This window comes from Mya arenaria, chromosome 4 (assembly GCF_026914265.1).
Source record: "Mya arenaria isolate MELC-2E11 chromosome 4, ASM2691426v1".
In the NCBI taxonomy this organism is placed as follows: Eukaryota; Metazoa; Mollusca; class Bivalvia; order Myida; family Myidae; genus Mya; species Mya arenaria.
Window position 1 is genome coordinate 71,965,318 of NC_069125.1, and position 25,614 is coordinate 71,990,931.

At 37.6% G+C, this 25,614-nt stretch overlaps 1 protein-coding gene across 1 annotated transcript in view; it reads left to right on the forward strand.

Moving 5' to 3' along the window:
- Positions 1-1,530: 1,530 nt before the first annotated feature.
- The window catches only part of LOC128231273 (calcineurin-binding protein cabin-1-like), a 31,019-nt gene continuing 6,935 nt past the window's right edge, over positions 1,531-25,614 (forward strand). The window contains exons 1-31 of the mRNA XM_052943875.1: positions 1,531-1,627; positions 4,744-4,827; positions 5,266-5,379; positions 5,774-5,911; positions 6,107-6,287; positions 7,538-7,667; positions 7,858-7,906; positions 9,266-9,366; positions 9,786-9,852; positions 10,694-12,676; positions 13,169-13,251; positions 13,414-13,490; positions 15,992-16,151; positions 16,371-16,488; positions 16,658-16,740; positions 18,631-18,758; positions 18,994-19,064; positions 19,352-19,442; positions 19,672-19,805; positions 20,054-20,134; positions 20,360-20,484; positions 20,768-20,941; positions 21,112-21,225; positions 21,524-21,722; positions 22,432-22,551; positions 22,796-22,853; positions 23,136-23,220; positions 23,950-24,124; positions 24,362-24,523; positions 24,779-24,997; positions 25,472-25,564. Of these exons, the coding sequence (XP_052799835.1) occupies positions 1,625-1,627; positions 4,744-4,827; positions 5,266-5,379; positions 5,774-5,911; positions 6,107-6,287; positions 7,538-7,667; positions 7,858-7,906; positions 9,266-9,366; positions 9,786-9,852; positions 10,694-12,676; positions 13,169-13,251; positions 13,414-13,490; positions 15,992-16,151; positions 16,371-16,488; positions 16,658-16,740; positions 18,631-18,758; positions 18,994-19,064; positions 19,352-19,442; positions 19,672-19,805; positions 20,054-20,134; positions 20,360-20,484; positions 20,768-20,941; positions 21,112-21,225; positions 21,524-21,722; positions 22,432-22,551; positions 22,796-22,853; positions 23,136-23,220; positions 23,950-24,124; positions 24,362-24,523; positions 24,779-24,997; positions 25,472-25,564 (5,400 nt within the window). The 5' untranslated portion in view covers positions 1,531-1,624. The remainder of the gene's footprint in view (positions 1,628-4,743; positions 4,828-5,265; positions 5,380-5,773; positions 5,912-6,106; positions 6,288-7,537; positions 7,668-7,857; positions 7,907-9,265; positions 9,367-9,785; positions 9,853-10,693; positions 12,677-13,168; positions 13,252-13,413; positions 13,491-15,991; positions 16,152-16,370; positions 16,489-16,657; positions 16,741-18,630; positions 18,759-18,993; positions 19,065-19,351; positions 19,443-19,671; positions 19,806-20,053; positions 20,135-20,359; positions 20,485-20,767; positions 20,942-21,111; positions 21,226-21,523; positions 21,723-22,431; positions 22,552-22,795; positions 22,854-23,135; positions 23,221-23,949; positions 24,125-24,361; positions 24,524-24,778; positions 24,998-25,471; positions 25,565-25,614) is intronic.

A 25,614-nucleotide genomic window follows, 5' to 3' on the forward strand; every position in this document is an offset into this window, starting at 1 on the left:
GGGGGTGCCAGGTGGAATTTTCCAGCACGGCTTACGTCACTGGAAATGCCTATACGGTGTGATAGAAATAACGGATCAGATTTGGGGACATAACGGACCATATTTAGGGACATTACGGACCATAATGTATATATATATAATTTAACCCAGTTTATTTTAACGTTATAACATACCATATTGTACCATATTTCGGGACATTACGAACCATGAACTAAACATTACTCAAAGTTTGTTATAGAACAAAATTTATAAAATGGCATAGTTGGGGGTATTTCGGATTTCAATGATTTATAATTTAACATACTTGTAATTGTTGTATTACATTACATTCGTAAATCATGTGTTTATTTATAAATATGTTCGCATATGTACTCTATTGATTTTGGAAAGTAAACTGTTTTGGACATTATTTGTTTTGTTTCTTTAATCTGTTTAAACTGCCAATCTTTCAAATTTCGTTAATTATTCACATAGTTATTTTACATATCATTTTATTAAAAATAAATTTACTCTAGACTTATTTACTGTGGGTACATTGGTCTTTAATACCTATAGGAATTTCACAAGAATTTACATTCTAACCATTGATCTATTCGAATTTCACGGGATTTTTCACAGTTAGATGGAAGACAATTGGCATGTGTCATCATGATCATAATGAGCACTCATTAACAAGTATTTATTAAGGAATGAAAGACGATGGGTGAATACATTTAAAAAAATAATTTAATAACATAATCAAAACATGGTCCGAAAGTTTCTCAAGATGGTCCGTAATGTCCCTTGCCCATTAAATGATGATCATCATAAAGTCATCAATAAATGCAGTATACTAAAATGTTTTATCACAAGTTAAACAATGATCTGCTAGAGGAAATGATCTTATCAGTAAAATTAAATCAACATAGTAAGGCCAATCTGAGTGGACCAGGAAAATCAATACTGGCTTATCTAATAAACTACAGACTACATTAGTGTATCCATAGTGCACAAATTGTTCACTACTAGTGCACTCCTAGTGAACAAGAGTGTAAAGTTTGGTCTTAACACTACTGTATGGTCCGTGTTGTCCACAAATCTGGTCCGTGGACAGAGAACAAAATCATAATATTTAAAACAAATTTTGTTACGGTTATAGATATTCTATATGTATGTGTTCCTAGCGTGGATGATATTCGATATTAAGTTATACATCTTAATTAAGCAATACAGGCGGCTGTTCGATGGTAAGCTGATAATAATTTACAAACACAAATTTAAAATTGTTCAACTTAACGTACATGTATTCTCTAAAGATATATTACTCCGCTATATTTTATGTAATTGTCTAGAGTTCTTCGGAGATCTGTGTCGGATGCATCCCCCAATTCTATTGAGCGGTTTATTTTTCAATGTACGTCTTTTTGTTGTTGTTTTTCCGTCTGTCACGGTTTAGACAAAATCAAACAAACAAACTCATGTAGATGATTTATGCTGATCAAAATCTAGTGTAATGTAACCGGACAGTTTCTTTTGGATAGTTTATGTAACCCGTCCAAAATGGCCGGTTTCGCGGAAAATAAACAAAACCAAGCGTAGGGTTCCAGAAATATACTTTATCTCTCAGAATGTCCCGTTGACAGTGATGGTAATTTTCCTTAATTCCATAGATCCACACTAAGATTTGCTTTTAAACATGTACAATCATACCTGAATGAACGAAACATACCTGCATTTATGTTTGATTTACAAAATATTTCCATGTTTATTCAGAAGAAAGACTATATAAAAGTTTGCACATATTAAAGTAAATTTTAAAACACTGAATAGAAAGGGAAATTCTGGTTAAGACCTTATTGAAAGTTTACTTTATTTCACAAAAAATCCTTTAAATAAGGCAGTACAAATTCAAAAGAGTACAGCGGAGGGACTCGAATATATGTACAATACTTTATTGATTAATGTTGTTTTCTCCCCCGACCCGTTGAGATTTTTATTCAATTTCAATCATTGAAAGACTCGATTTTCATTGAGTGCAGGTTTTATTTTTATGTTTTTATCTTAACCTTTTTGGGTTAAAATAGTTGATAGATATAAAACTACTGGGCAGTTGCCTAATTCCGGATTTGCCTAAATATTCGGAAATCGTTTAAAAGGCATTTCGGCGACGGTGATCAATATAGAATGATCACAGTCTACGCAACTGACCTCCATAGCAACAGAAACAACACAAAAGTGCAGCTATGTGAGAATAACCCGTAAATAAATACCTCTAAACTTTCGCTTTCCCAAATGTCAATATTTAGTCACGTGGGGGATGACGTCACACAGCCCGAGCTTTTAAATTGAGGTTCGACAGGGTTGTCTTTAAACCCTAGACCTACTATACGAATTTTATGACTTATCGTCAATCAGGAAATACAATTCCAAATACATATAAAGTCAATAAATTTACGATGCCATTGTTTTCCTGTTGTGCAGCATTTAATATGAAAACGAAGCAAAAATGACGCAGATTCGTACTTTCAAAAAGTTTGCAAATTCGGACATATTAGTAGTTCGGATAGGCCGAAAATACACATACGAATATTTCGGAGAAGGATAAAATTTATATACAGGTTAACATTTAATGCATGAGTTATATTTAAATACCATTTAAATATTTGTATATTGACTTGATGATGTTAACTGTGTTCTTTTAAAAAATCCGAATATTTAGGCTCTGAATGCAGGTTTTCAGACGTCATTCATGTCCTCATTTCGTTCTGAATATTAAATTATAATTAATTGTTTTTTTCTATAATTCTTTTTCCATTTTGGTTAATATAGGACCCAACATTATTAGATCAAAATTTCATGTACTTTTGTTCAGTAATTTCGACAGTATTTTAAGAAAACTTCAAAATTGATCGGAATTAGGCAACTGCCCAGTATTATTGTTTGGTAACATTTATTCTTTCTTACATTTTTTTCATATTTTCTATTTTTGTACCAAATACAATTATAAATTATCACAGTAATTCAAACACATTTAATACTTAATTATGCCCACTTTGTCGAATAATCAAAGCACGATCATTCAGAACTTGCAGATAATGGAAACTCAGTGTTGCATACCACTGACAAACTCATTTGCCACAGTCTCTAAGTTCATAATGTCGGTGATCTTCTTGTGGACATGGCAGATCATCAAATGGGTCAGTCTTTCCTGGGTCATTGTTGATCGCAGGTAGGTTTTTAGCCGCAGAAGTGCCAAGATAGACAGTTCGCTGTTAGCATTCGTTGCTGGCATCACAAGTACAAGCTTAAGGACAGTCACAACTTTCGAAAACAACAACCATAATGTAGGCTTAATGTCCTGAATCACCTTTACAATGTCACACAATGTCACTGAATTGAGGTTGTCGTATCTGCGCTGTAGGACAGTGCGGAGCGAATCTACCTGGGCTCCAAACGGCACCTCGTTGATGTTGCCCTTGTTTACTTCCATGACATGCTTGATGTCGTCAGCTGCGGTAGTGTCACACCATAGAGAAAGTCAAATGCGGCCATCTGACTCTTCCCACCAACAATGCGTGCTCTGGTCTCAGTGTCTTTTGTAGTCTCATAGGTGGTATCCCATAGGTGGTATCCCACAATTACTGGAGATCGGAATGATTGTCTAAGACACTTTTAAAACACTCCGCCCTAACAGTCCATCTAGTCGGGCACAGTACTCTAAATCCAGAGGTGTCGGGGCTCATCTCCTTTCTCAGTTCTTCAAACAGTCCGTCACGTTTGGGTGAGAACTTCAATAGCTTAGAAATCTCACGCACTGCGTCCAATGAGTTCCGCATAACCTTACTGCCACTTATTGTATCACCAACAGCCAAGTTGAGAGCATGTGCGCAGTGTGTATAGATTGCCCTTGGTTCTTCTGGGGTGATGTTTGCAGCCATCCCCACGCTTTGGGCCCGACATAATACTAGCTCCGTTGTAGCACTGCCCACAGCGCTTGGATAGTTGCAGTCTCATGCATAGTAGAGTGTCTTTCATTACATAGATGATGGTCTGAGCATCGATGGATGGCACAACATATAGTGCGATGAAATCTTCCTGTACATTTAGCTCACTGTCTACATGTCTCAGTACTTATCACAATCAACTACAAAAACGATACAAATAATTATTGTCTTATTGCCTCTTTTTCCACCTACCTGTCTTTGATAATCCAATGACTGTTTTCACGCCGTTCACATGCCAATTAGCTAGATAGTCACAGGTTTATTTATGACATGGTGACCTGTTTATTCAATATCGTGTTAGACTGGTGTTGATCTATATGCGCGTAGCTTTATTTTAAAAACGATTATTAAGAAAATTGGTATCCAATATTTACGGCCCCATCGCCGTTACTAGCCAGAATATTGGGGCCGCGGCCCCTTGGCCCCAGCTCCTACGCGCCTGCTTTGTGTAAGCTTTGTTTGGAACTGGTACAGCATTACCTACACTGTTCACACTATCTTGAAATTAAAGTTAGAAGGCATAATAGAATAACACACTAGTACAAAATTAATGTATGATTAAATCTGAATACCTGTACCACCTTTTGTTATGCTGGCCGTTTTACTCTGTTATAAATTTACAATATAACATCCTCAATGACCACTGACTATTCAATCATTTTGATCAGATGAGTGATAAGGGCCATATTGGTCCTCTTGTTTTTTATGCAGTGGTAACCCTCAATACTAAAACATTAAGTTATTGCCTTATATACTTTAGCTGCGCATAGCTGCCCTCAATGTGAGCAGCAGTGATGGCAGTCACAGTCAGCCGCATGGCCGAGAGTCAACAAAGGAAGCAAAGGTGCCATTTTCTTTTCTTATCGGTTAATGCATTTGTTAGTAATGATGATTATACATGTAGTTTGTACTTATATCTTTCAGTTTGATCAGGACAAAAGTTAATAGTTTATAAAATCACTTTAAAGTCTGTTTCCTTGGTAGAAACCAGTACTGGTGTCTGTTTTGACAGGCCATGAAAAAGTACCCTTGTTGGGAGGTTCAAACCCATAACCTCTTGGGCCTCAGGTTTACAACTTTACCATTTGACAAATCTCACCATGTATAGAAAAGCATAAGTCACTAGTTTTATGAGTTCATCTACCCAAATTAGCAAACAAATAATCTAAGTTTACTATTTATAGGAGTATACTGCCAGTACTTAATATTCAAACCTATTAAGCATTTACATTATTGTAAATATTGCCTATAGTATTGCTGAATGTAAGACCATCCATTTCAGGAAGCAGAGGCGTTCTCACTGTATAACCAAGCCCTAGATCTGCTGCGGCACGGAGACACACAGCAGGCTGAGGAAACATTTCGGGACCTCATTGATCATGACTTCCTTGTTGAGGTAAGTCTCTGGCCAGTGTATGGTAGGTAACCTTCAATGGCAGCACAGATTGTGCAGTAGTTCCATATCAGATACAGCTACAAACGGTCATGAAAAGGTCATAGATGCATCAAATAAAATTTTATTTAATCTGACCTGAACATGTTTTTACTCTCTTACTCGAGAATATTTTTGAGCCTACTTGGGTAATCATTGGTATCAAAATGACATGGTAGACACATGGCGTATAAGTTAGGGTCTTTCCATTCTGCTAATTGTTTTTTAGTCTATAATTTATCAAAAGATTCTTGAACAAGGACTTTTTACCCTACTATGTTCTTTGAATATGATAAAAGCAAAGTTGACCTCTGAGTACAGTATGGTACAGTAACTGTACTAGTGTGTGTGGTTGTAGGCATGGGAGTGCCTGGAGGACAGAGGTCAGGAGGCGATCCACCCGGGCCTGCAGCTGCTCTACTCCATACAGAAGAACCTTGCAGCCCTTGCAACCACCAGGAAAGATTACAAGGCTGCTCTTGATGCTTACCTTGAGGTTAGTTTGCTTTGCACACTAATTTGGTTCAAATAGATATATTAAATTTGATTTACACGTTTAAAACCAAAACTAATTAGGTATATTATTATTTACGGCATTTAGATTTTGCTTCTGTCTATTTTCATAAAACAATGGGTCTTATACTTTTCCATAATGTATAAAATTGTTAAGTTCCATGTTGACAACTTCTAGGCTGTAAAGATCGATAATACGGAGGTGACAGTGTGGTACAAGGTTGGACAAACAGCCCTGGCCGTGGAGGACTTCCGACTGGCAATGTTGGCTCTTGAGCAGGGCCTTGACTGCAACCCCAGACACTGGCCCTGCCTCGACACCCTCATACCAATACTCTATGCCCTCAATAACTATGTGGGTAAGTGCTACCCCAAACACTGGCCCTGTCTTCGCACCCTCATACCAATACTCTTTGCCCTCAATAACTCTGTGGGTAAGTGCTACCCCCAAACACCGACCCTGTCTCCACACTCTCATACCAATACTCTACACCCTCAATAGCTATTTGGGTAAGTGCTACCCCCAACACTGAGCCTACCTTTACAAACTCAAGGCCATACTCTATCTAATTCATATTATAATGTTATTAATTAGGTGATTTCATTTTGGCCCAGATATTTGTCAAGGTTAGCTTATGAATAAAGCATTAAACAGTCTTAGGAATCATTTTTTTGTCTTTATTTCGTAAATTGTTTGCCAAAAGTTCAAAATTTTCACCTTTCCTTGGCAATGTCGGTTTTCAAAAATCCTTGAATTTCTTAAAATCCACCAACAGGTTAAATACAACTGTTATATCAAACTGTACAATGTGGTTGAAGTATTTAATAGGCTAGTAATTCCAAATATGAATATTGTGTGAGGCACACAATTTTCAAGTCAGTAACACAGGAAAAAAATGGCTGCCTATAAAAAAAAAATCTAGCATATTAATCATATTTGGCGAGTTTTGGCATCCAATGAAAATGGTCCATTCCTCTGATCCTATATTTGGCGAGTTTAGTAGCCAATCAAAGCGGCAGAAACTCATATTGGCCGACTTCAGTCGATATTTGGCATATATTGTCGTCAATTGTCGAGTTCTATGATTGTCCCGGTATGGCATGAAATAGGAGATAGTTGATAAATAATATCCAGTACGAGAAAATCATGTGTCCTGTTTTAGAGAGTATACCAAATCAGCCACACAGGTTTATCTGCCACAAAGGTTTCCTGGGCGATCAATACTTTGCCATTTTTGCTCAAGAAATACACTTATTTTGCCATATGTCAAAACCAATTGAAGTTGTTGCTCCATGCTCAATGAATATTGACATCAGGTTGCAGTGTTCAAGCTCTACAGTTTTTTATAGGAGGAAGTTATTGTGATACCCTTGGGTGTCGCTGGCAGGCATAAAAATAAACCTCGGCCATCAATAAAAAATAATTCAAGTAATTACATGGAACTTAAATGAAAAAATGTAAGTGACATTGTGTCGCAAGGCCCATACCTCAAGTAATGTCTATTTTCGTGAAGAAATGAAAAAAACATTTGCTTCACGGCAGCAAGTTTTGAAATATTGCAAGCGGTCTTAAACATTATATGTTAAAATGCATAAGTCAACATTCCAGAATGCCTCTACTACATTGGGAAAGCCCTGGAAATGGAGGTTCACTACATGAAAGGATACGCATTCATGGAGAAAATCTTCTCCGTGGAAACCACACTCAGGGCAGAAACTCAAGAATTCTTTGAAAATTGGTAAAGAATTCTGAAACCACTTTGTTTTTATGCTGTTATGTTTATGGTTTAATATATTAATGTAAAACCTAAGACTTCCTTAGTCCCTGCTTAAAGTGTGCAAACATTCCATGGTGTGGATATTGATGCTATAATGAAGTACTTTTTCAAAGCAAAATGTCTATCAGAGGTAAACCCCTTGACTTTTCAGTGATCCGGAAATGCATGATGTTGAAATTGACCCAGTTGAAGCTGAGGAGGTGAGATACATAATCCCTATTACAATAGTTTTGTAGCATTGAGTATGCAGTCTGATCTCTTCCTATAAATTGAAACGAGTAGTAATAGGTACGCATCATTAACACAATAGGAGTATGTGTACAAAATGATGATTTTAAATTTCTTCAATAGAAACTTGGGTGTAGCCACTTGATGATTGACATATGAGAATGCTAAAACAGAATGGGGAATTCATAAGCCTTAGAAACTTCAGTCGTTCAGTCTGACTAGACATTCTCAGAGTTGTTTAGGTGGTGTAACATGAAATTGACTTAGTACAGAATTGCATTGTGCAGAAGTTGAATTTAAAGAATCTTTTATTACTGGTACAGTAACAGTATATTAGTTAAGCAATGCTCTGTTACCAGTTAATGTTACATGTCAGGGCTGCTAACATCCGACAATTTGCCAGTTTGAGCTAATTTTGACAATGCAAACGGGTCCAATTTTAGTTAAAGAAAACTGCTAAGAAACGGGTCCAATTTTTATTTTATTTTTGTTTTTGGTCCAAAATGACATAGTCAGTTTAAATTGTAATACTCAAACCTTGTATGTCATTCACATATTCCCCCCCCCCCCCCAAAAAAAAAACAACAACAATAAATGTCTCAAATTAACCAAGAGACTGATGCAACCATGCTGTTAATCTGCTACGATGATCAGTTGATGTCTGTTAATTGGCAGACACTTATAATTGGTTCAAACACGTGGTTTATCAAAGGATACACATTATAAAAAATAATGTGTTTTAAGCTATCCATTAAAGTACTGTTGAAATAGGTCTGTTCATCATACAACAAACTGCTAATGTTGCCGATCATTATATGAAATTATGCTACATGTGTAGATACTACAACGTCCTTCCATTTGTGGATTATGACAATCGCCTTTTGCCTTTCGATTCAATAGTGAAATGGAAATATCATAAGATAAGACACATGAAAATAAATGATCTTAAACTTAATTTGCATTCAGCAATTTAACAATTAGTTTGCATATTGTTTATTGTAGCTTAACCAAGATCGATATTTACTATATGTAAAAAAAATAATTGGAGAATATAAGAAAAATAGAGAATAATCGTTTTGGGAGCAAAATTATACAAAAAATAGGGTGCTGGGGTATGGGGTAAAAAATAGGAAGGGAAGGGTCCAGGTTGATGGGCCAGCTGATTGAGAGTTAAAATTTTAGCAGATCTGTTACATGTTTAGTGTTAATCTTATAAATCAATTTATTGCTGGCATGGTTGTTAAATCTGTCTTTGAAGTGGAATATAACTTTTGAAGTGTTAATTATGAAACTTCAAAGATATACTATATACATGGTATCTGCATATCCAGTATGTAGAAGAGGCCCTGGAGATGAGACGTCGTAACCAGATTGTGTGTCGACCCCCTGAATTTGAGAGGCTGCACTTTCCCCCAACCATGAAGGAATATACGTAATTATCACTTATCCAAAATAATTAATGTTTTTCTATTGTTGGCAAGCATCAGATATCATTTGGTTTCAGCCTATCAGGTGAAGTACTATTTTTTCTGATAGTTTCTTATTGTGCTCACTGTTTTAAGCAAAATATACTATTTTTTGTATAGCTAAAAAAGATTTCCAGTACAAGCATTCAAGCCATTTACAAAATGCATTCAAATGAAGATATCTTAACTGGGATTTTTTTTAGGAAATTAGTTTTATGAAACAAATTGTTTAACACTCTAAATGTTTGTGTATAAATTAAAGGAAGTGTTAGTTGGGCTGATTTTAGAAACCTGAGATTTGAGACTCATTCAGTACTGGTTTATGCTTACTTGTAAAGTGCATAGCAATTAAAACAATTATATTACCACAATATTTTTTCTGCAGATGGAAGCATGTTGGCAAAGTTCTCTGTGACCTCTACGATAAAGCCATGAATTCTGAAAAATTTATAGTAAGTTACATTGTATTAAATTGGAGCTTTTTTATGGATTCATTTAGGATTAAATATACATACACACTTATAGCGATAGGCTGTAACTTTGCATCTAAGATAGGATATGAAGCCTCTACTAGATTTTCTGTGTTACATCACTTTTTAGCTCGACTATTCAAAGAATAAAGAGAGCTATCCTAGGCACCCGAGTGTCGGCATCGGTGTAACCACTTATGTTAAAGTTTGCGTACCACCTCAAATATTTTCAAAGTCCATTGACATATGGCTTTGAAACTTTGCACACTTGTTCACCATCATGCCCCCAGCCTGTACACAGGAGGAGGTAACTCTATCAAGCATTTTGAAAAAATTATGCCTCTTTTCCTACTTAGAATTTATGTTAAAGTTTGCGTACCACCTCAAATATTTTCAAAGTCCATTGACATATGGCTTTGAAGTTTTGCACACTTGTTCACCATCATGCCCCCAACCTGTACACAGGAGGAGGTAACTCTATCAAGCATTTTGACAAAATTATGCTCCTTTTTCGACTTAGAATTTATGTTAAAGTTTGCGTACCACCTCAAATATTTACGATTTCAATTTATGTAAATATCTCAGCACATCATGTAATACATTGAAATCTAATCCAACAGTGATCCATGCATGTTTCGCCAAAACCTTTCAATCCCTACACCGAAAAGCGGGGGAATAGTAGAGCGCGCTGTCTCTGTGACAGCTCTTGTTATTGAACAGTTAAAAATACTTATAATATTATAAACTTAAATGTTTCAGTGAGTAATGTCATAGAAAAAATGTGATTCATGAAAAACTATCCCTGTTTTTTACTTTTCTGTAGAGCATCTCTCTGAAGATGAATGTTCCAGCATACAGTCAACAAGCCCCTTCAGAGCAGCCAATGGAGACTGACGTCCTGGAAGATCGACTGGCTGACCAAGCTCAGGCAATCAGCCCAGACACTGGACTACAGAGTGGAACTGACCAGGTAGAGAGTGCACAGGCTGGTGAACCACTTGATGTCCATGAAGAGAAGTCAGGTAGCCAGGTCACACCACACAGACCAGGGGAGCTGGAGGCTGGACAACAGGATGGGACACCTGATGGGCAGGAAGACTTTGCAGAGCAGCTCAGCACTGGCACTTCAGGCCATGTTGATCTTGATTCCTCTGGAGGTTCTGAGAAAGCACATATTGATTCAGAAGGATTAGTCACCTCTAATTACCATGAAAAGAAGGATGTCACACCTGACAGTGTCTGTGACATTAAGGCAAATATCCAAGAAGCCAACAAGGAAGAAAATATGGTAGTTGACACAGAAGTTGAAAGAATGGAGGTAAATTCCACAGAGAAGGTTGAAGAATATGATATGGATGTCAAAAGCAGTGAAGATCCTTTAAGAGATAGTATTTGTAAAGAAGCTGAAGAAATTGCAGACAATGCTGTTGAAATAAAACCAGAAATTTCTGAGGAGGGAGAAGCTTGCCTGGAAGTCAAAATGTTAACTGATGAAATGGTTGACAAAATTGTCAGTGAAACCTGTGTTAAGAGAAGTACTTCACCAGGCAACAGCACTGAAGTTTCAAAGATTGAAACAGATGAAAATAATCTACTGAAGGTTTCAGAAAGGGATGAAAATATTAAAGTTGAAATGGAGACAGTGGAATCTCAAGATGGAGATAATTCTATACTTGAAGCTCTTAGGAACACTCACTCGTTGTTGGACAGCCTGAGTCCTGTAAAAACTCCCTTGAGCCAGTCTTATAGTGCCCACTCACCATATACCGGTAATCGGACATCAGATAAACATCTTAACCCACAAACTGTTGATTCAAAACCATTAAATAAGTCTGGTAGTTATGGTTTCAGTGTTTCAAACCTTGAAGAAATCCGGCATAGTGATGAAGGAACTTGGTCAAAACAAGAATCTCAATCACAGAACAATCTATCATCTGTTCCATTATATTTAAGTCAATCTGTTATTACCAATGTGCACTCAGGAAGAGAGATGTCACCTATTGTTATTGATTCTACCTCCTCATCACTTTCATTACTAGCAACTGACAACCCAAATCCGGGTACTGTATCCACATCACCGCCTAAAATTGGTTCAGGGGCAGACTCGTTATCTTTTGTTGTAGACAGCTCCCAAACGGCTGGATCAATTTCAGAATTGATATCTGCAGAAGTGGCAGCATCGACTCCAGCAGATTCTGGTGGGGTAAAAAACAAAGAAAATAACTCTCAACCTGTGTTGCCTTCAGCTCCAAATGTGAACTTATTCTTTGACTCAGGAACATCTCCAATTCCTGTGATACCATCAGCTAAAGACACTCCTACCTCAGACACTAATGGTGCTGCTAGGAATGTTGGAGAACATGCTCAGTGCAATGGGACACAAAACATGGCACTAACAGATGAAGTGAGCAGTAACAAGACTGCAGTTCCATTGCCAGTAGCCATAGTGTCAGAATCAATATCAGCTTCGTCATCATCCACATCAATATCAGCCCAATCACCTACTGTCCCAAGTAGTTCACCATCAAGCTTGGTACCTTCAGCAGTTGTGTCAAGCCCAGGTGTTTACACACAGTCCTCTCCACGTTCGATGTCCCGGTCAGACCATGGTTACTCACGGTTGTATTCGGACATGCCACGGTCTCCCCGTTCCCCACGAGGGGTGCTGCTGGCAGCTGGCAGTGGAGGGGGTGCGTACATTGAGGTGCCTATTGACATAGATGAGGGGAAGAAGGGACAAAAGAGGAAGAGGATGTCCCTTGCCACCGAGGAGATCATGATGTATGGCAAGAGGAGATCTGCCCGGGTATGTTATTTTACTAGATTAAGCAGGGCTCTACACTAAAGGTAACCTGGTTACTGGAGACACCCAATTATTCGATATGATAATCACCACACCCAAATGGCCAGGGAATCAGCCATTGCATTTTCTATAAACTTAATGCCCAAGTGAAAAACAAAAATAAATGCAAAAACCTACTAAACCGATTTATGAACAATCTCTTTATGTATATAGTAGAGACATTCAGAGGCTGTCTAGTGTGACACCAACGAATTTATGAAAATCCTTTGTAATTTATACTGGTCATCAAATGTTTAGGGTAGGTTATCCTGCTGGTTACTTGATAAAACATTATTGTCAAGCCCTTGAATAAGTCCTTCTCTAAATACATTCAATTTTATTAAAACCTTAAAATTGGCATCCCACTTATGAAATTAAGCATAAAACTTGAGTGATGTTAAGAATTGTTGTTCACTGTTAAATAAGTTGCCTTATCCTTTAATTCTCATGTCCTAGGTGAGGAACACAGGCAGAAGGAAGGAGGAGGGCACTGCCAACTTCTTTGACCTTCTACAGGCCTTCCTGCCTGCCAGCATCAAGTAAGCTTTCTCATGTTTTGTATCTTTAAACCCCACAAATTAATCATAAGGCGAACATCAATAGATTCTGATATCCTGACTGTAGTCTACAGTTATTTCTCCTTGCCTTAGCTTAAACTAATCCTGATAGTGCAATACAATACTGGCATGGTTTGTTTGCAGGCCAGGCAGTGATGAGGAAGGGAACACCATGGATACAGACCAGGCCAACTCCTCCACAGAGGAAAACAAGCACACTGGTATGATTTGTTTTTGCTAATTGCCTTAAATGAAACCTTATTGACTGTTTATTAATTGGTACGTTATTGTAGACAAATATAGGTAGAAATTGCATTAAAGTAAATTTCTTTTATTCTATCAATTATGATGTGTTTTAATATTTCTAGTTGTTTTGTGGGAAACATGGTAATTGTTTTATTCCTTTTTTATGCCCCCTTTTGAAAAAAGTGGGGTATATTGTTTTGCACATGTCGGTCGGTCGGTCTGTCTGTCTGTCGGTCGGTCGGTCGGAATACCAAATGGTTTCCGATCAATAACTTGAGAACGCTTTGACCGAGGGACCTCATACTTGGTATGTGTATTGGTCATCACCAGCAGATGAACCCTATTGATTTTGAGGTCAGTGGGTCAAAGGTCAAGGTCAGTGTGACCTTTACATGAAAAACGGTTTCCGATCAATAACTTGAGAACGCTTTGACCCAGGAACCTCATACTTGGTAGGTGTATTGGTCATGACCAGCAGATGAACCCTATTGATTTTGAGGTCAGTGGGTCAAAGGTCAAGGTCAGTGTGACCTTAACATGAAAAACGGTTTCCGATCAATAACTTGAGAACGCTTTGACCCAGGGACCTCATACTAGGTAGGCTTATTGGTCATGACCAGCAGATGAACCCTATTGATTTTGAGGTCAGTGGGTCAAAGGTCAAGGTCAGTGTGACCTTTACATGAAAAACGGTTTCCGATCAATAACTTGAGAACGCTTTGACCCAGGAACCTCATACTTGGTAGGTGTATTGGTCATGACCAGCAGATGAACCCTATTGATTTTGAGGTCAAAGGTCAAGGTCAGTGTGACCTTAACATGAAAAACGGTTTCCGATCAATAACTTGAGAACGCTTTGACCCAGGGACCTCATACTAGGTAGGCTTATTGGTCATGACCAGCAGATGAACCCTATTGATTTTGAGGTCAGTGGGTCAAAGGTCAAGGTCAGTGTGACCTTAACATGAAAAACGGTTTCCGATCAATAACTTGAGAACGCTTTGACCCAGGGACCTCATACTAGGTAGGCTTATTGGTCATGACCAGCAGATGAACCCTATTGATTTTGAGGTCAGTGGGTCAAAGGTCAAGGTCAGTGTGACCTTTACATGAAAAACGGTTTCCGATCAATAACTTGAGAACGCTTTGACCCAGGAACCTCATACTTGGTAGGTGTATTGGTCATGACCAGCAGATGAACCCTATTGATTTTGAGGTCAGTGGGTCAAAGGTCAAGGTCAGTGTGACCTTAACATGAAAAACGGTTTCCGATCAATAACTTGAGAACGCTTTGACCCAGGGACCTCATACTAGGTAGGCTTATTGGTCATGACCAGCAGATGAACCCTATTGATTTTGAGGTCAGTGGGTCAAAGGTCAAGGTCAGTGTGACTGTAAGCTGAAAAAAGGTTTTCTGATTGTCCATATTTTATTTTCTTATATAGTAGACAGTAGAAATTTATATGTCACTAAATGCATGAGTTGAAGTATCAGTTTTCAGTGAACATCTAGTTTAATTATGCCCCCCTTCGAAGCAGAGGGGTTATATAATTGCTTTGCACATGTCGGTCGGTCTGTTGGAAGACCAAAGCTTGTCCGAGTGATAACTCAACAATTCCCGGACCTATGGTCATCAAACTTGACATGAAGATTAGGTATGACCAGTAGATGACCTGCCTCATATGCATCCAATGACAAATCAGCTGTCATTTCAGTCCATGCATATTTCATTCAATTGTCCAAATATTTCTGGCAACTTGGCGCTCAGGGGGCATAATGTTTGACAAACATCTCTTGTTTGTCTCTTAGGTAGCATATCTGAAATAGAGATCTTGTTGTTTGGATTCCTCACCATCTGCGGCCTCAGAGTTTTATGTTCACTCTCTTTTGTGATCTATTCTTGACTTAACTTGGTTACTGTACAATGTTTATTGGCATATTAATTCAACTGAGTTCAATCAACATCCAGATTGCTCTAATGACTCCAGAGTTATGGCCCTTGAATTGTCATAATTGACCAAATAAACTTTTTCTGCCCTTTAACTTCAGCATTTCTTATCCAATATTCAGCAAATTTGGTAACAATGTTTTTGGGTTATTGTCTCAAATGAGTTTCATCATCATCTGCACTATAAAATCAGGAGTTAAAATTTGAACAAATTCACTTTGTCATGTCTTATCCAGTCTTTTTCAAATGCGTTGACCATGGCTATTGAGATGATATATCATTTGATTTTATAAACAATCACATTGCAGTAGTTATTCTAGAGTTATGGCCAATGAATTACCCTTCTTATTTGAGCAGTTCTTATCCGATCCTTCCCAAATGTGATCACAATGTATATATGCATAATATCTCAACTAATTACAATGAACAACTTCATCTCACTTTTTATTAGGGTGTGACATCCATTTAGTTGTCAAAATTGGACCAATTCCATCTATGCTGAAAGTTTTACTACTGCTTGTACCCCAGACCAGGCAGGTGACCAGGCTGTGGTTGCCATGGAGACAGGGACATGGGATGAGGAGGCCCTGGTACGGGAATACCTGGAAAAGGCCATCACCAATCAGGGCCTCATACACTTAATGACCCTCTACCTTGCCTCACTCGCCCAATATCACAGTGTGAAATGGTAGGTGGAGAAATGAATAATACACTGAAATACAGTTCAGTTACAGTACAATGCTATCTTAACGAAAGTGTTAGTTAAATGTTGGAGTTGATGCAACTGGCTTATTTGGCTGTTAGAGCTCATTAACAAGAAAAAAAAAGTGTAGGTGTAAATGTGTTGAAGAATTTATCAATAAATGTAAAAACATTATATTGAATTAAAACAGTCATGTCATTTCAGGCCTGCTGAACTGGGTGCAATATATGTCGGAGTATTTACACGAGTGAGAAAACACATGTACATGCCACGTATGTTTGATAACACAGACACTCCAGAGATTTTCAAGCAAACTTCATTGGTGAGATACTTCCACTTTTTATACATAATCCATCATTGTTGATGAAATACTAAAGCTTAATCTCACACCTTGTCTAACGCTGATAGTTGTAAATGTCTATAAATCTTAAATTGTGCAGGTTTTACACATGTTATCAATTATTGTTAGTTGTGAGTGTCCCTTGTTTCAGATGTTGATGATGTGGTTGGAGCTAGAACTGGATCGCTGGCTGGCAGAGCGTTCTCCTGGCATGGTCGTCACCTCTCCACGCAGGTACAGACTTCTCACAATACCTAAAACTTTATTCCTTCAGATGCATCACAGCTTCAATATAATATACACTTCTTCAACAGTGAGATACTCAAAATGTTTTTTTTCAAGCATTTTACCTTGTTTTTTTTTTAGCTCACCTGTCACTTTGTGACAAGGTGAGCTTTTGTGATCGCCTTTTGTCCGGCGTGCGTAGTGCGTCGTCCGTCAACAATTTACTTAAAAGACATCTCCTCCTTAACGGCTGAGCCAATATTAATAAAACTTCATAGGGATGTTCCTTGGGTGGTCATTTATCAAAGTTGTTCAAAGAAATCAATTCCATGCAGAACTCTGGTTGCCATGGCAACCAAAAGGAAAAACTTTAAAAATCTTCTTCTCCCAAACCACAAGGCTTAGGCCGTTGATATATGGTAGGTAGGATCACCAAATGGTCCTCTACCAAGATTGTTCAAATTATGGCCCTTGGGTCAAAATTGGCCCCGCCCCGGGGGGTCATGGGTTTTCTCTATATGTTTATAGTGAAAACTTCAAAAATCTTCTCCTCTGAACTTACTTGGACTAGAGCTTAGATATTTGGCATGATTCATCGTCTAGTGGACCTCTACAAAGATTGTTCAAATTATGGCCTTGGGGTCAAAATTGGCCCCGCCCCGGGGGGTCATGGGTTTTCTCTATATGTTTATAGTTAAAACTTCAAAAATCTTCTCCTCTTAACTTACTTGGCCTAGAGCTTAGATATTTGGCATGATTCATCGTCTAGTTGACCTCTACCAAGATTGTTAAAATTATGGCCCTGGGGTCAAAATTGGCCCCGCCCTGGGGGGTCATGGGTATTCTCTATATGTTTATAGTTAAAACTTCAAAAATCTTCTTCTCTGAACTTACTTGGACTAGAGCTTTGATATTTGGCATGATTCATCGTCTAGTGGACCTATACAAAGATTGTTCAAATTATGGCCTTGGGGTCAAAATTGGCCCCGCCCCCTTGGGGGGTCATGGGTATACTTGATATGTTTATAGTGAAAACATCAAAAATCATCTCCTCTGAACTTACGTGGCTTAGAGCTTAGATATTTGGCATGATTCATCGTCTAGTTGACCTCTACAAAATTTGTTCAAATTATGGCCCTGGGGTCAAAATTGGCCACACCCCGGGGCTGATGGGTTTTCTCTATATGTGTTATAGTGAAAACTTAAAAAATCTTCTCCGAACTCACAAAGACAAGTAACGTCTTAATTTAAACTGGATAACATATTTAGTACACATACCAATTTTCAATATGGGCCACATACAACAATTAATAACAAATATACATATATAGATACACACGTAAAATCAAGTAGTGACAAGAGCTTAGATATTTGGTATGATATATCATCTAGTTGACTTGTACCAATATTGTTCAATCTTTGGCCCTGGGGTCAAAAAATGGCCCCACCCGGGCGGTCATGGGTTTCCTTATATATGTATATGATGAAAACTTAAAAAATCTTCTTCTCCGAAACCAAAAGGCGAAGGCCTTAGATATTTGGTATGAAGCATCGTTTATTGGACCACTATTAAGATTGTTCATAAAAGCATTAAAAAAAATTCTCTCCGAATTCACAAGGACTAGAGCTATTTGGCATAATACATCATTAAGTGGACCTCTACCTTTATTGTCCAAACTTTGGCATTGGGGTAAAAAATGACCCAGACTTCTAAAAAACCTTAACTACTTTGAACTTCTTATCAAACCAATGTGCAATATATGACAGGTGAGCGATTCAGGGCCATTTGGCCCTCTTGTTTAATATAGTTGACCATTAAATGTTTTTATGCATTAGTTGACATTGTTCAAAATATTTGGGTTGAAGATCCAGTTCAACATATTCTTATCATATTGTTAGTCCTAGCCATGAGGTCCTGTTGGAAGATGACCTGCCAAGGTTCTATGATGAAGACTTCTGGTTTGTGCTGACCATGTGTGACCGTGATGAAGATTTGGGGGATGTCTGGGCTGCCCATTGTGTCAGGGGTAGGACCGAAGCATTTATGGCATTCCTGAAACTGTTCACAGCTGTTATATGCATGATTTAAAATATTTATCAGATGAAACAATTAATTAAATAATTTAATTAAAGTACTAATAAATAAATTGTATGCTTTTCAAAAAAAGCCTGAATTGTGCTCACTGCACAAATTATGTATTGCTATTACAAAATGATCTTGTGGTTTTACATATTGTACAAAATGTTTTTATATATTTTCAGCATACTGGGCTCATGCAAGGTTCTGTATTCTCCGTGGAAAGATGGAGGAAGCCATATACAACTTTGAGAAGGTTTGAGTCAGGTTTCCAGTAAGAGAACGTCTTCGTATAATATGGCTTGGTGTTTGATATATTGACATGGTATTTTAAAAAATGAAATTTCATATGTGGTCTTATAGTTTATATGGGCCAATAACGGCGAGCATTTCTCTCTATGTGTAGAATAAAACATATGCCTCTAAATCATCAAAAGCCATAAACTTAAGTATATCAATGAATTCACTTTTTTTGAAATACATGACTGTAGTATATAGTTGCATCTCTGAGCTACAAATGTACCCTATTCTCTTCCTATGTAGGCCCAGGAGTACCTGACTGGCAGTGAGGCTGAGCCAGGCCCTGGGAGGCTATACCTACCCAACTGTGCCCTCGACCAGTGTGTCAATGCAGGTTAGTCTTGATACACATGAACCTCTTTCTCCCCCTTTCAACGCACAAGCTCCTAGCTGGCAGTGAAGGTTAGCTAAACAAACTGTATGATTGTTGCATTTCAGAAGAATGAATATAAAAAAAAAATGAAAATGAAACAGTCAGTAATGAATAGTAATATTTTGGGAGGTCAACTTGTTAAATTGTCTAAAGGCAAATTATTTATAAAAAAAGTTGTTTTTGTTGTCAGAGAGTGTAGGTTGGCAGTTGGAGCAGCTTCAGAAATCTCAGTCAGTGGAGGAGACCCAGCGCCTTTACCAGGCCGGGGAGTATGACAGTGTTGTAGATATACTGCTCCAGACATTTAACACTGACAAACACAAGGTACTGTTCAGATTTCTAAAATAAATCTTGTTTTGTCTCCATTTAAATCAGTAAAATACACATATTTTAAACTATGGCGTCAAATTCAGTCATGTAGTTATAGGAACTTGCAGTTTTCATTCAACTGATATAATTAGATAGCTGAAAACACCTTCACCAAATTTCCAAAGCAAATTATTATTTTCTGAAATGTTAATAAGTTTTTTGTCAGCAAATATTTAACTCTCCTACTGCCTTTCCCATTGCAGATAATGCAAGTGGATGCAGAGGAGAGGCAGTCCCAGCTCCAGCTGCTGCAGGAGTCCCTCTTCCATGCTGGAGACTGGCAGGTAGGGAACAGCAATTACACACAATCTCATCATCAAGTAGCAAAAGAACTGTCTTGTCTATTTCCCTATTAAGTATTCTAACTTTATTTTGCAGATACAAAAAATCAAAGATGTGAGCATATATTCTTTTGTCATAAACCATTGTCATTTCACGCATTGGCAAGTTGCTAGTCAGACTATTGCTAATGGTAAAGCAGTGATTATTTGGTTTCCTTTTTTGAGCAGAGGTGTATCGTGTGGGGTGAGGAGTCGCTACATGAATGCTACCTGAAGTATCAGCAAAGTAGTCGCAGTGATCAGCGGGCAGGCTGGACAAACACCATCATATCCATCTTCAACTACCTCCTCAAGTAAGTGAACCTTAGGGATTGATATGATTTGTTAGACTTAAAAGGGAATGTGGTCTAGTGGTATGGCTTGGACATGTCTTGTTCAAGTTTGAATACCAACTCATGCACTCTTCTGAGACACCTATCAGCTTTTGTCATAATCACCATGTAGCAAATTGATACAGATCAGTCAAGGATCAGTTTCATTATAAAGTGTGAGTGTTTCTTAGCCTTACTGTTTTGATACTGTTTGTTCTATTTTCATCTTGTGGTTTGACGTTATGTGTCTTGTTTATTGCTTCAGGAGTGTACAAAAAGGTGGTGTTATCAGTACGGCATTGTCAGAACAGAAGTTGGTGCGCTTTTCCCAGACACTCATTAAACTGATAGATCTTAACATGTCGATGCCAGAGAGTGCTGTGGAGATGACATTTGATACAGTGTTGCCATGGATACTACTTTACCACATCATCAAAGAGTAGGTGTCTATATAAATCAAGTAACTAAAATTTCACTGAAATTGTTAAATTGGAAGAATCTTATTCAATACATTTTGTTTCAGAAATTTCAATTTAAAGTACATGTAAATAAATGTCATTGAGTTGATATTAAATGAATCTCCAATGAAAATGTCATTCATAATTCTAGAGATGAGGACCAGCGTGGCGAGACACTGGGTGGGAAAGACGGGATCAGTTCTGAGGAAGACGAGAGTCTTGCCTCCTCCCACATGCTCAACATTGCACACGACTACCTTGGCAGGTAGGGCTCGTATGATAGGCTTCAAACTGTTCTTTCAACAACAAGTGCTTTTACAAAGAGAATATAGTTTACATAGCTTTGATTTTTCAGGATTATTTTCCTGTATATTAATGAATTTATATCTTACCATGTATATATTAATTGTATCCCATAATCTGTTTGAATGTTATGCAATAAATGGTAGAATTAAGCTGACAGAAAGAGTGTAAGAATCTTTAGACATAACTGTTCATTGAGATAACTGTTCATTGAGATAACTGTTCATTGAGATAACTGTTCATTGTTCTTTAATTTTCAGCCGTAGCTGGTGCACAAAATCTAACGGAGCCCTACTACTGTTTTACATGTCTGTGTTGAAGCCAAGGCTAGAGGCTGAGGGAGGGGTCGTGGAGGGTGATGCCTCACGTTTCAATGAGGATTACCAGCAGGCCTTTGAGCAGTGTGTCTACTGTCTCTATGGCCACCCTAACAAGAAGGGCAAGGCCAGACACTTACAGGTGGGGCTCAGTTCTGCAGATTTGATTTATATCATGATTTTGCTCATCAAAAAAACAAATATAATTTTGATTATTATTATGACAATTATAACAAATTGTAGCTGGACTCGGAAAATACTTTAAGGAATTGATTGAAACTTGAAAACATAGATTGATGGCAATGTTCAGATGTTCATCATGAATAAAATACAACTCCGGGTACTTCATAATTGGCAATGTGCAGTTGTGCACATTGTACATTGATTGTTCTGAAGCAATGTTTGCCTGAAGCAAAACTCAAAACTACGTAAATAATTTTATTTAAACTTTGAACATTAATAAATAGCAATGTGAAGTTGTGCACAGTGCTGTAATTATAAGTCTGGGGCAATTAATTCCTCATTTATCTCCATTTGTTAGACATTAGTTTTCAATAAAAAACAACACTTTCTAGTTATGACTAAATCCATGGTTGGTCACTTTTGTGTGTGTATTGACCATGCATGTCATGTTCGTTCATAAATTGAAAATGATATTTATGGAACATGAGCAAAATGATATGCCGTGGCACCTCCTTTCTATGCTTTCGTTTTCTTGATGCAACAAATAATACAAACTAATGCTGATTACATCAGCATGTAGATGAGAATGTATTTTATATAACAACCTCCAATTCTGTTTTAAAGTTTAAGACATATTAAAATATGTATTTGAACTTTGAATATTCCAGGACCATAATGCAGCCAACATTAGCCTAGAGTGGAGTGGGGCTGTGGACATTTTCAACTACTTCAAGCCACGGTCACTACCAGAGTTTGATGGTTATCGATCAGAGACTATATCTGCGGAGGTAAGGGATTTTGCACTATTTACATATGTATTCTATAACCATAGCATGAATGAATTATTTTTCTGTCAGGATATAGGTATAACGGGTTTTGTTGTCAATATTAGCTTGAGGTTATTTATTATTATAATATGCTTTTTGGTCAAAAGAAAATAGGGAAAAGCTGGCATATATATGCGGTGCTCTTAATTCTTGCTTCTAGTTTGTTTAAAGCGATTCCTGTTGAAGTGATTGTGTTCCCTTTCAGCTTGAGTTTCTCCTGAAAAGAATCATTCCATTAGTTCCCGAGGAATGTAAACACATGGGTGAGTATTAATCAGAGACATTTAAATAGTATTGATTTATGATAAAATAGCTCAAACCTTGAGTGATAGGCATGTCTTTAGGTTGGTTGTCAAAACTTTGTTGTGAAGAACCATGGTAACGGTGAACTTTCATATCTGCCATTTAGTGTAAAATTCTTCTGAATGGTATTCTGAACCATTTTAACTTTGGAACATCTGTTTAAATGACTATGAACACTTAAATGAGTTGCTCGATGCTGCTTGCTTAAAGCCTATATACATAGATTTCTTTTTTTTGCAAAGGAGTTCGCCCGGAGGAGATCCAAAGCTACATTGAAGGCTCAGTAAACACCCCACCCACTTTACCTGACAACAGGACAGTCACAGTGTAAGACATAGATGTTTTGTTGTTAAATCTATTCTATTCATATTTTCATAATGAAGTGGAATTGCAGGGAGAAGTCGAGTGTGGCAGGATTGGTAACAATTGACTGGTGCAATTTGTCTTGTCCTGAGCATAACTTGAAAACTACTGGATGGAATTTAATTAAACTTCATACACTGGTAAAGCACAATGAGAGGAAGTGCAGTGTACAAGAACCATAATTCTATTTCAGCTAATAACAGAGTTTTTGCCCTTAGTTACATTATCTATTCTGGAACACAATTTGAAAACAGGATGGAATTTAATTAAACTTAATACAATGAGTACAATAAGAAAAAGTGCAGCGTACAAAAACCATAACTCTATTTCAGCTAACTAACAACTAAGCCCTTTGTCACTTTTTCTTGTCAGAAGCATAACTTTTCAATTTTCAACGCAATGGATTTTAATTTACCCCGGTAACAACACACACATGTTAAGCATGATTTTGGGAACTTCAATGTACAATAACTTCGAAGTTATTGCCTCTTTTCAAAGAAATAGTTTGCCATTCCTGTGTTTAGGCGGAATTCAGGGGTATTCTAGCTCTAGTTTTAGAAAGTCTTTTTTTCTAAAATCACTTAATCGCCTAATCATGTTATTTTTTTCAATGTCATATGCACAAGATTAAAACTATTAATGCAGAGATAAACTTCCAAACACAGGTACAATATGCATGTTTTCTCCTAACAGGTCTGCAGTTGACGAGGTGTATTACCTGCTTGCAGACTACTATCTGAAGAACAAGGAGTCAATGAAGGCCATTCGCTTCTATACCCATGACCTGAGCTACACGCCCAACCGACTAGACTCCTGGGCCGGAATGGCCCTCGCTCGCATGAGCCAGCTGGAGGCAAAACTCAGCTCTGTAAGTTGATCTTAGAAGAGGGTGTACAGCATGAATGATGATAAATAAGAAAGGATTTACTGGTAGATGAATCAGTATTGAATATTACTCTGATTGTTACATCAATTCTTGATGTTTTGAACATTTGACTTAATGCATTCAAAGATTACATTATTTCAGATGATATATGTTGGTTTTACATAACTAGTTATAGAGAACCCTCAACAGTTGACAAAAAAACTTTAAATTTATTTAAAGGCTGAGCTGAAGATGGACACACCAATATACAAGAAATCAGTGGCTGCCCTGCGGTGCTTCAAGCGTGCGACAGAGATTGATAGCACAAACAGCAAGTTATGGATTGAGTATGGCACCCTGGCCTACCAGCTCCACTCACACGCATCCAGGCAGATACGCTGGGTATGCATATATATTCATTATTATAGTGAATTAAGCAAATGTTAAAATTAAACATAGGTAAATGTTTTCTAGTAACATCTATACAACTATAACCCGAGTTGCTACATTGTTCTTCATGCTTGGCCATCATTTCGCCCTTTTTTTTAATTGTTGATATTAATTCACGGAACTGTTAACTGGTATAGGAAGGATTCACAGACAGTATTAGCCAGAGGTAATGGATTATGATTTCAATTCTTTTTATTGACATTGCAGAAAAAGTGGTTTGCAATGGATGACGAGTTTGTAAGCATAGCAACAGAGAGCAAACGTGAAATGTTGGTAACGGCAACAGAATGTTTCCGTGCTGCCGGGGAGAGTGTTGCTGGGGAACGTGAGGGCGGGGAGGATGAATGGCTACACAACTACATGCAGGGCAAATGTGGGGAAAAGGCACGCAGGCACCTTCGAGAATATATTCACCTCTACTTTAAGGTCAGTGGGTTAATCTCTGTATAATACTGCTTTTAATCATAGTCAACAGGAATGAATTATAATTAGTTTGAATCAACTAAAATTTACAACGATTGTGAAACAAGTTATTGCAACTTATTTTATCCACTCTCATTGGGGCAGTGTTATGCTAGACTGTGGTCTTGTGTTGTGGGGGAAACTGGAGTGACTAGAGACAACCCACTTGTCCAACTTGGTGACCAGTAACCAAACACATGCGTCAAGGACAGAAATTGACCCGGGTCAACTATGTGAGAAGCGAGTGCACTAACCACTGCGCTAACCGGTTGAATTATAATTTGATAATGATTGTATGTTAAACAAATGTGTAAGAAGATTTGATTGATTAATTTATTATCTTTTTAATGCTTCAATTGCATGAGTCTCACAATTGAAATTCAATTTTCAACAAATTTGAATATATCATATTTGATAATTTCCTGTTTCTATCCATAGGCTATGCAGTGCCTACATGAGGAAAATGCCAAGTACCCGAGGAAGATTATGTTTTCCTACACCACACCACACCTGGCTGTGGAAGCCCTTGAGGTGGGTCATATGTGTCCCACCATCATTTGGTGCTTTGATTCTGTTCTTTA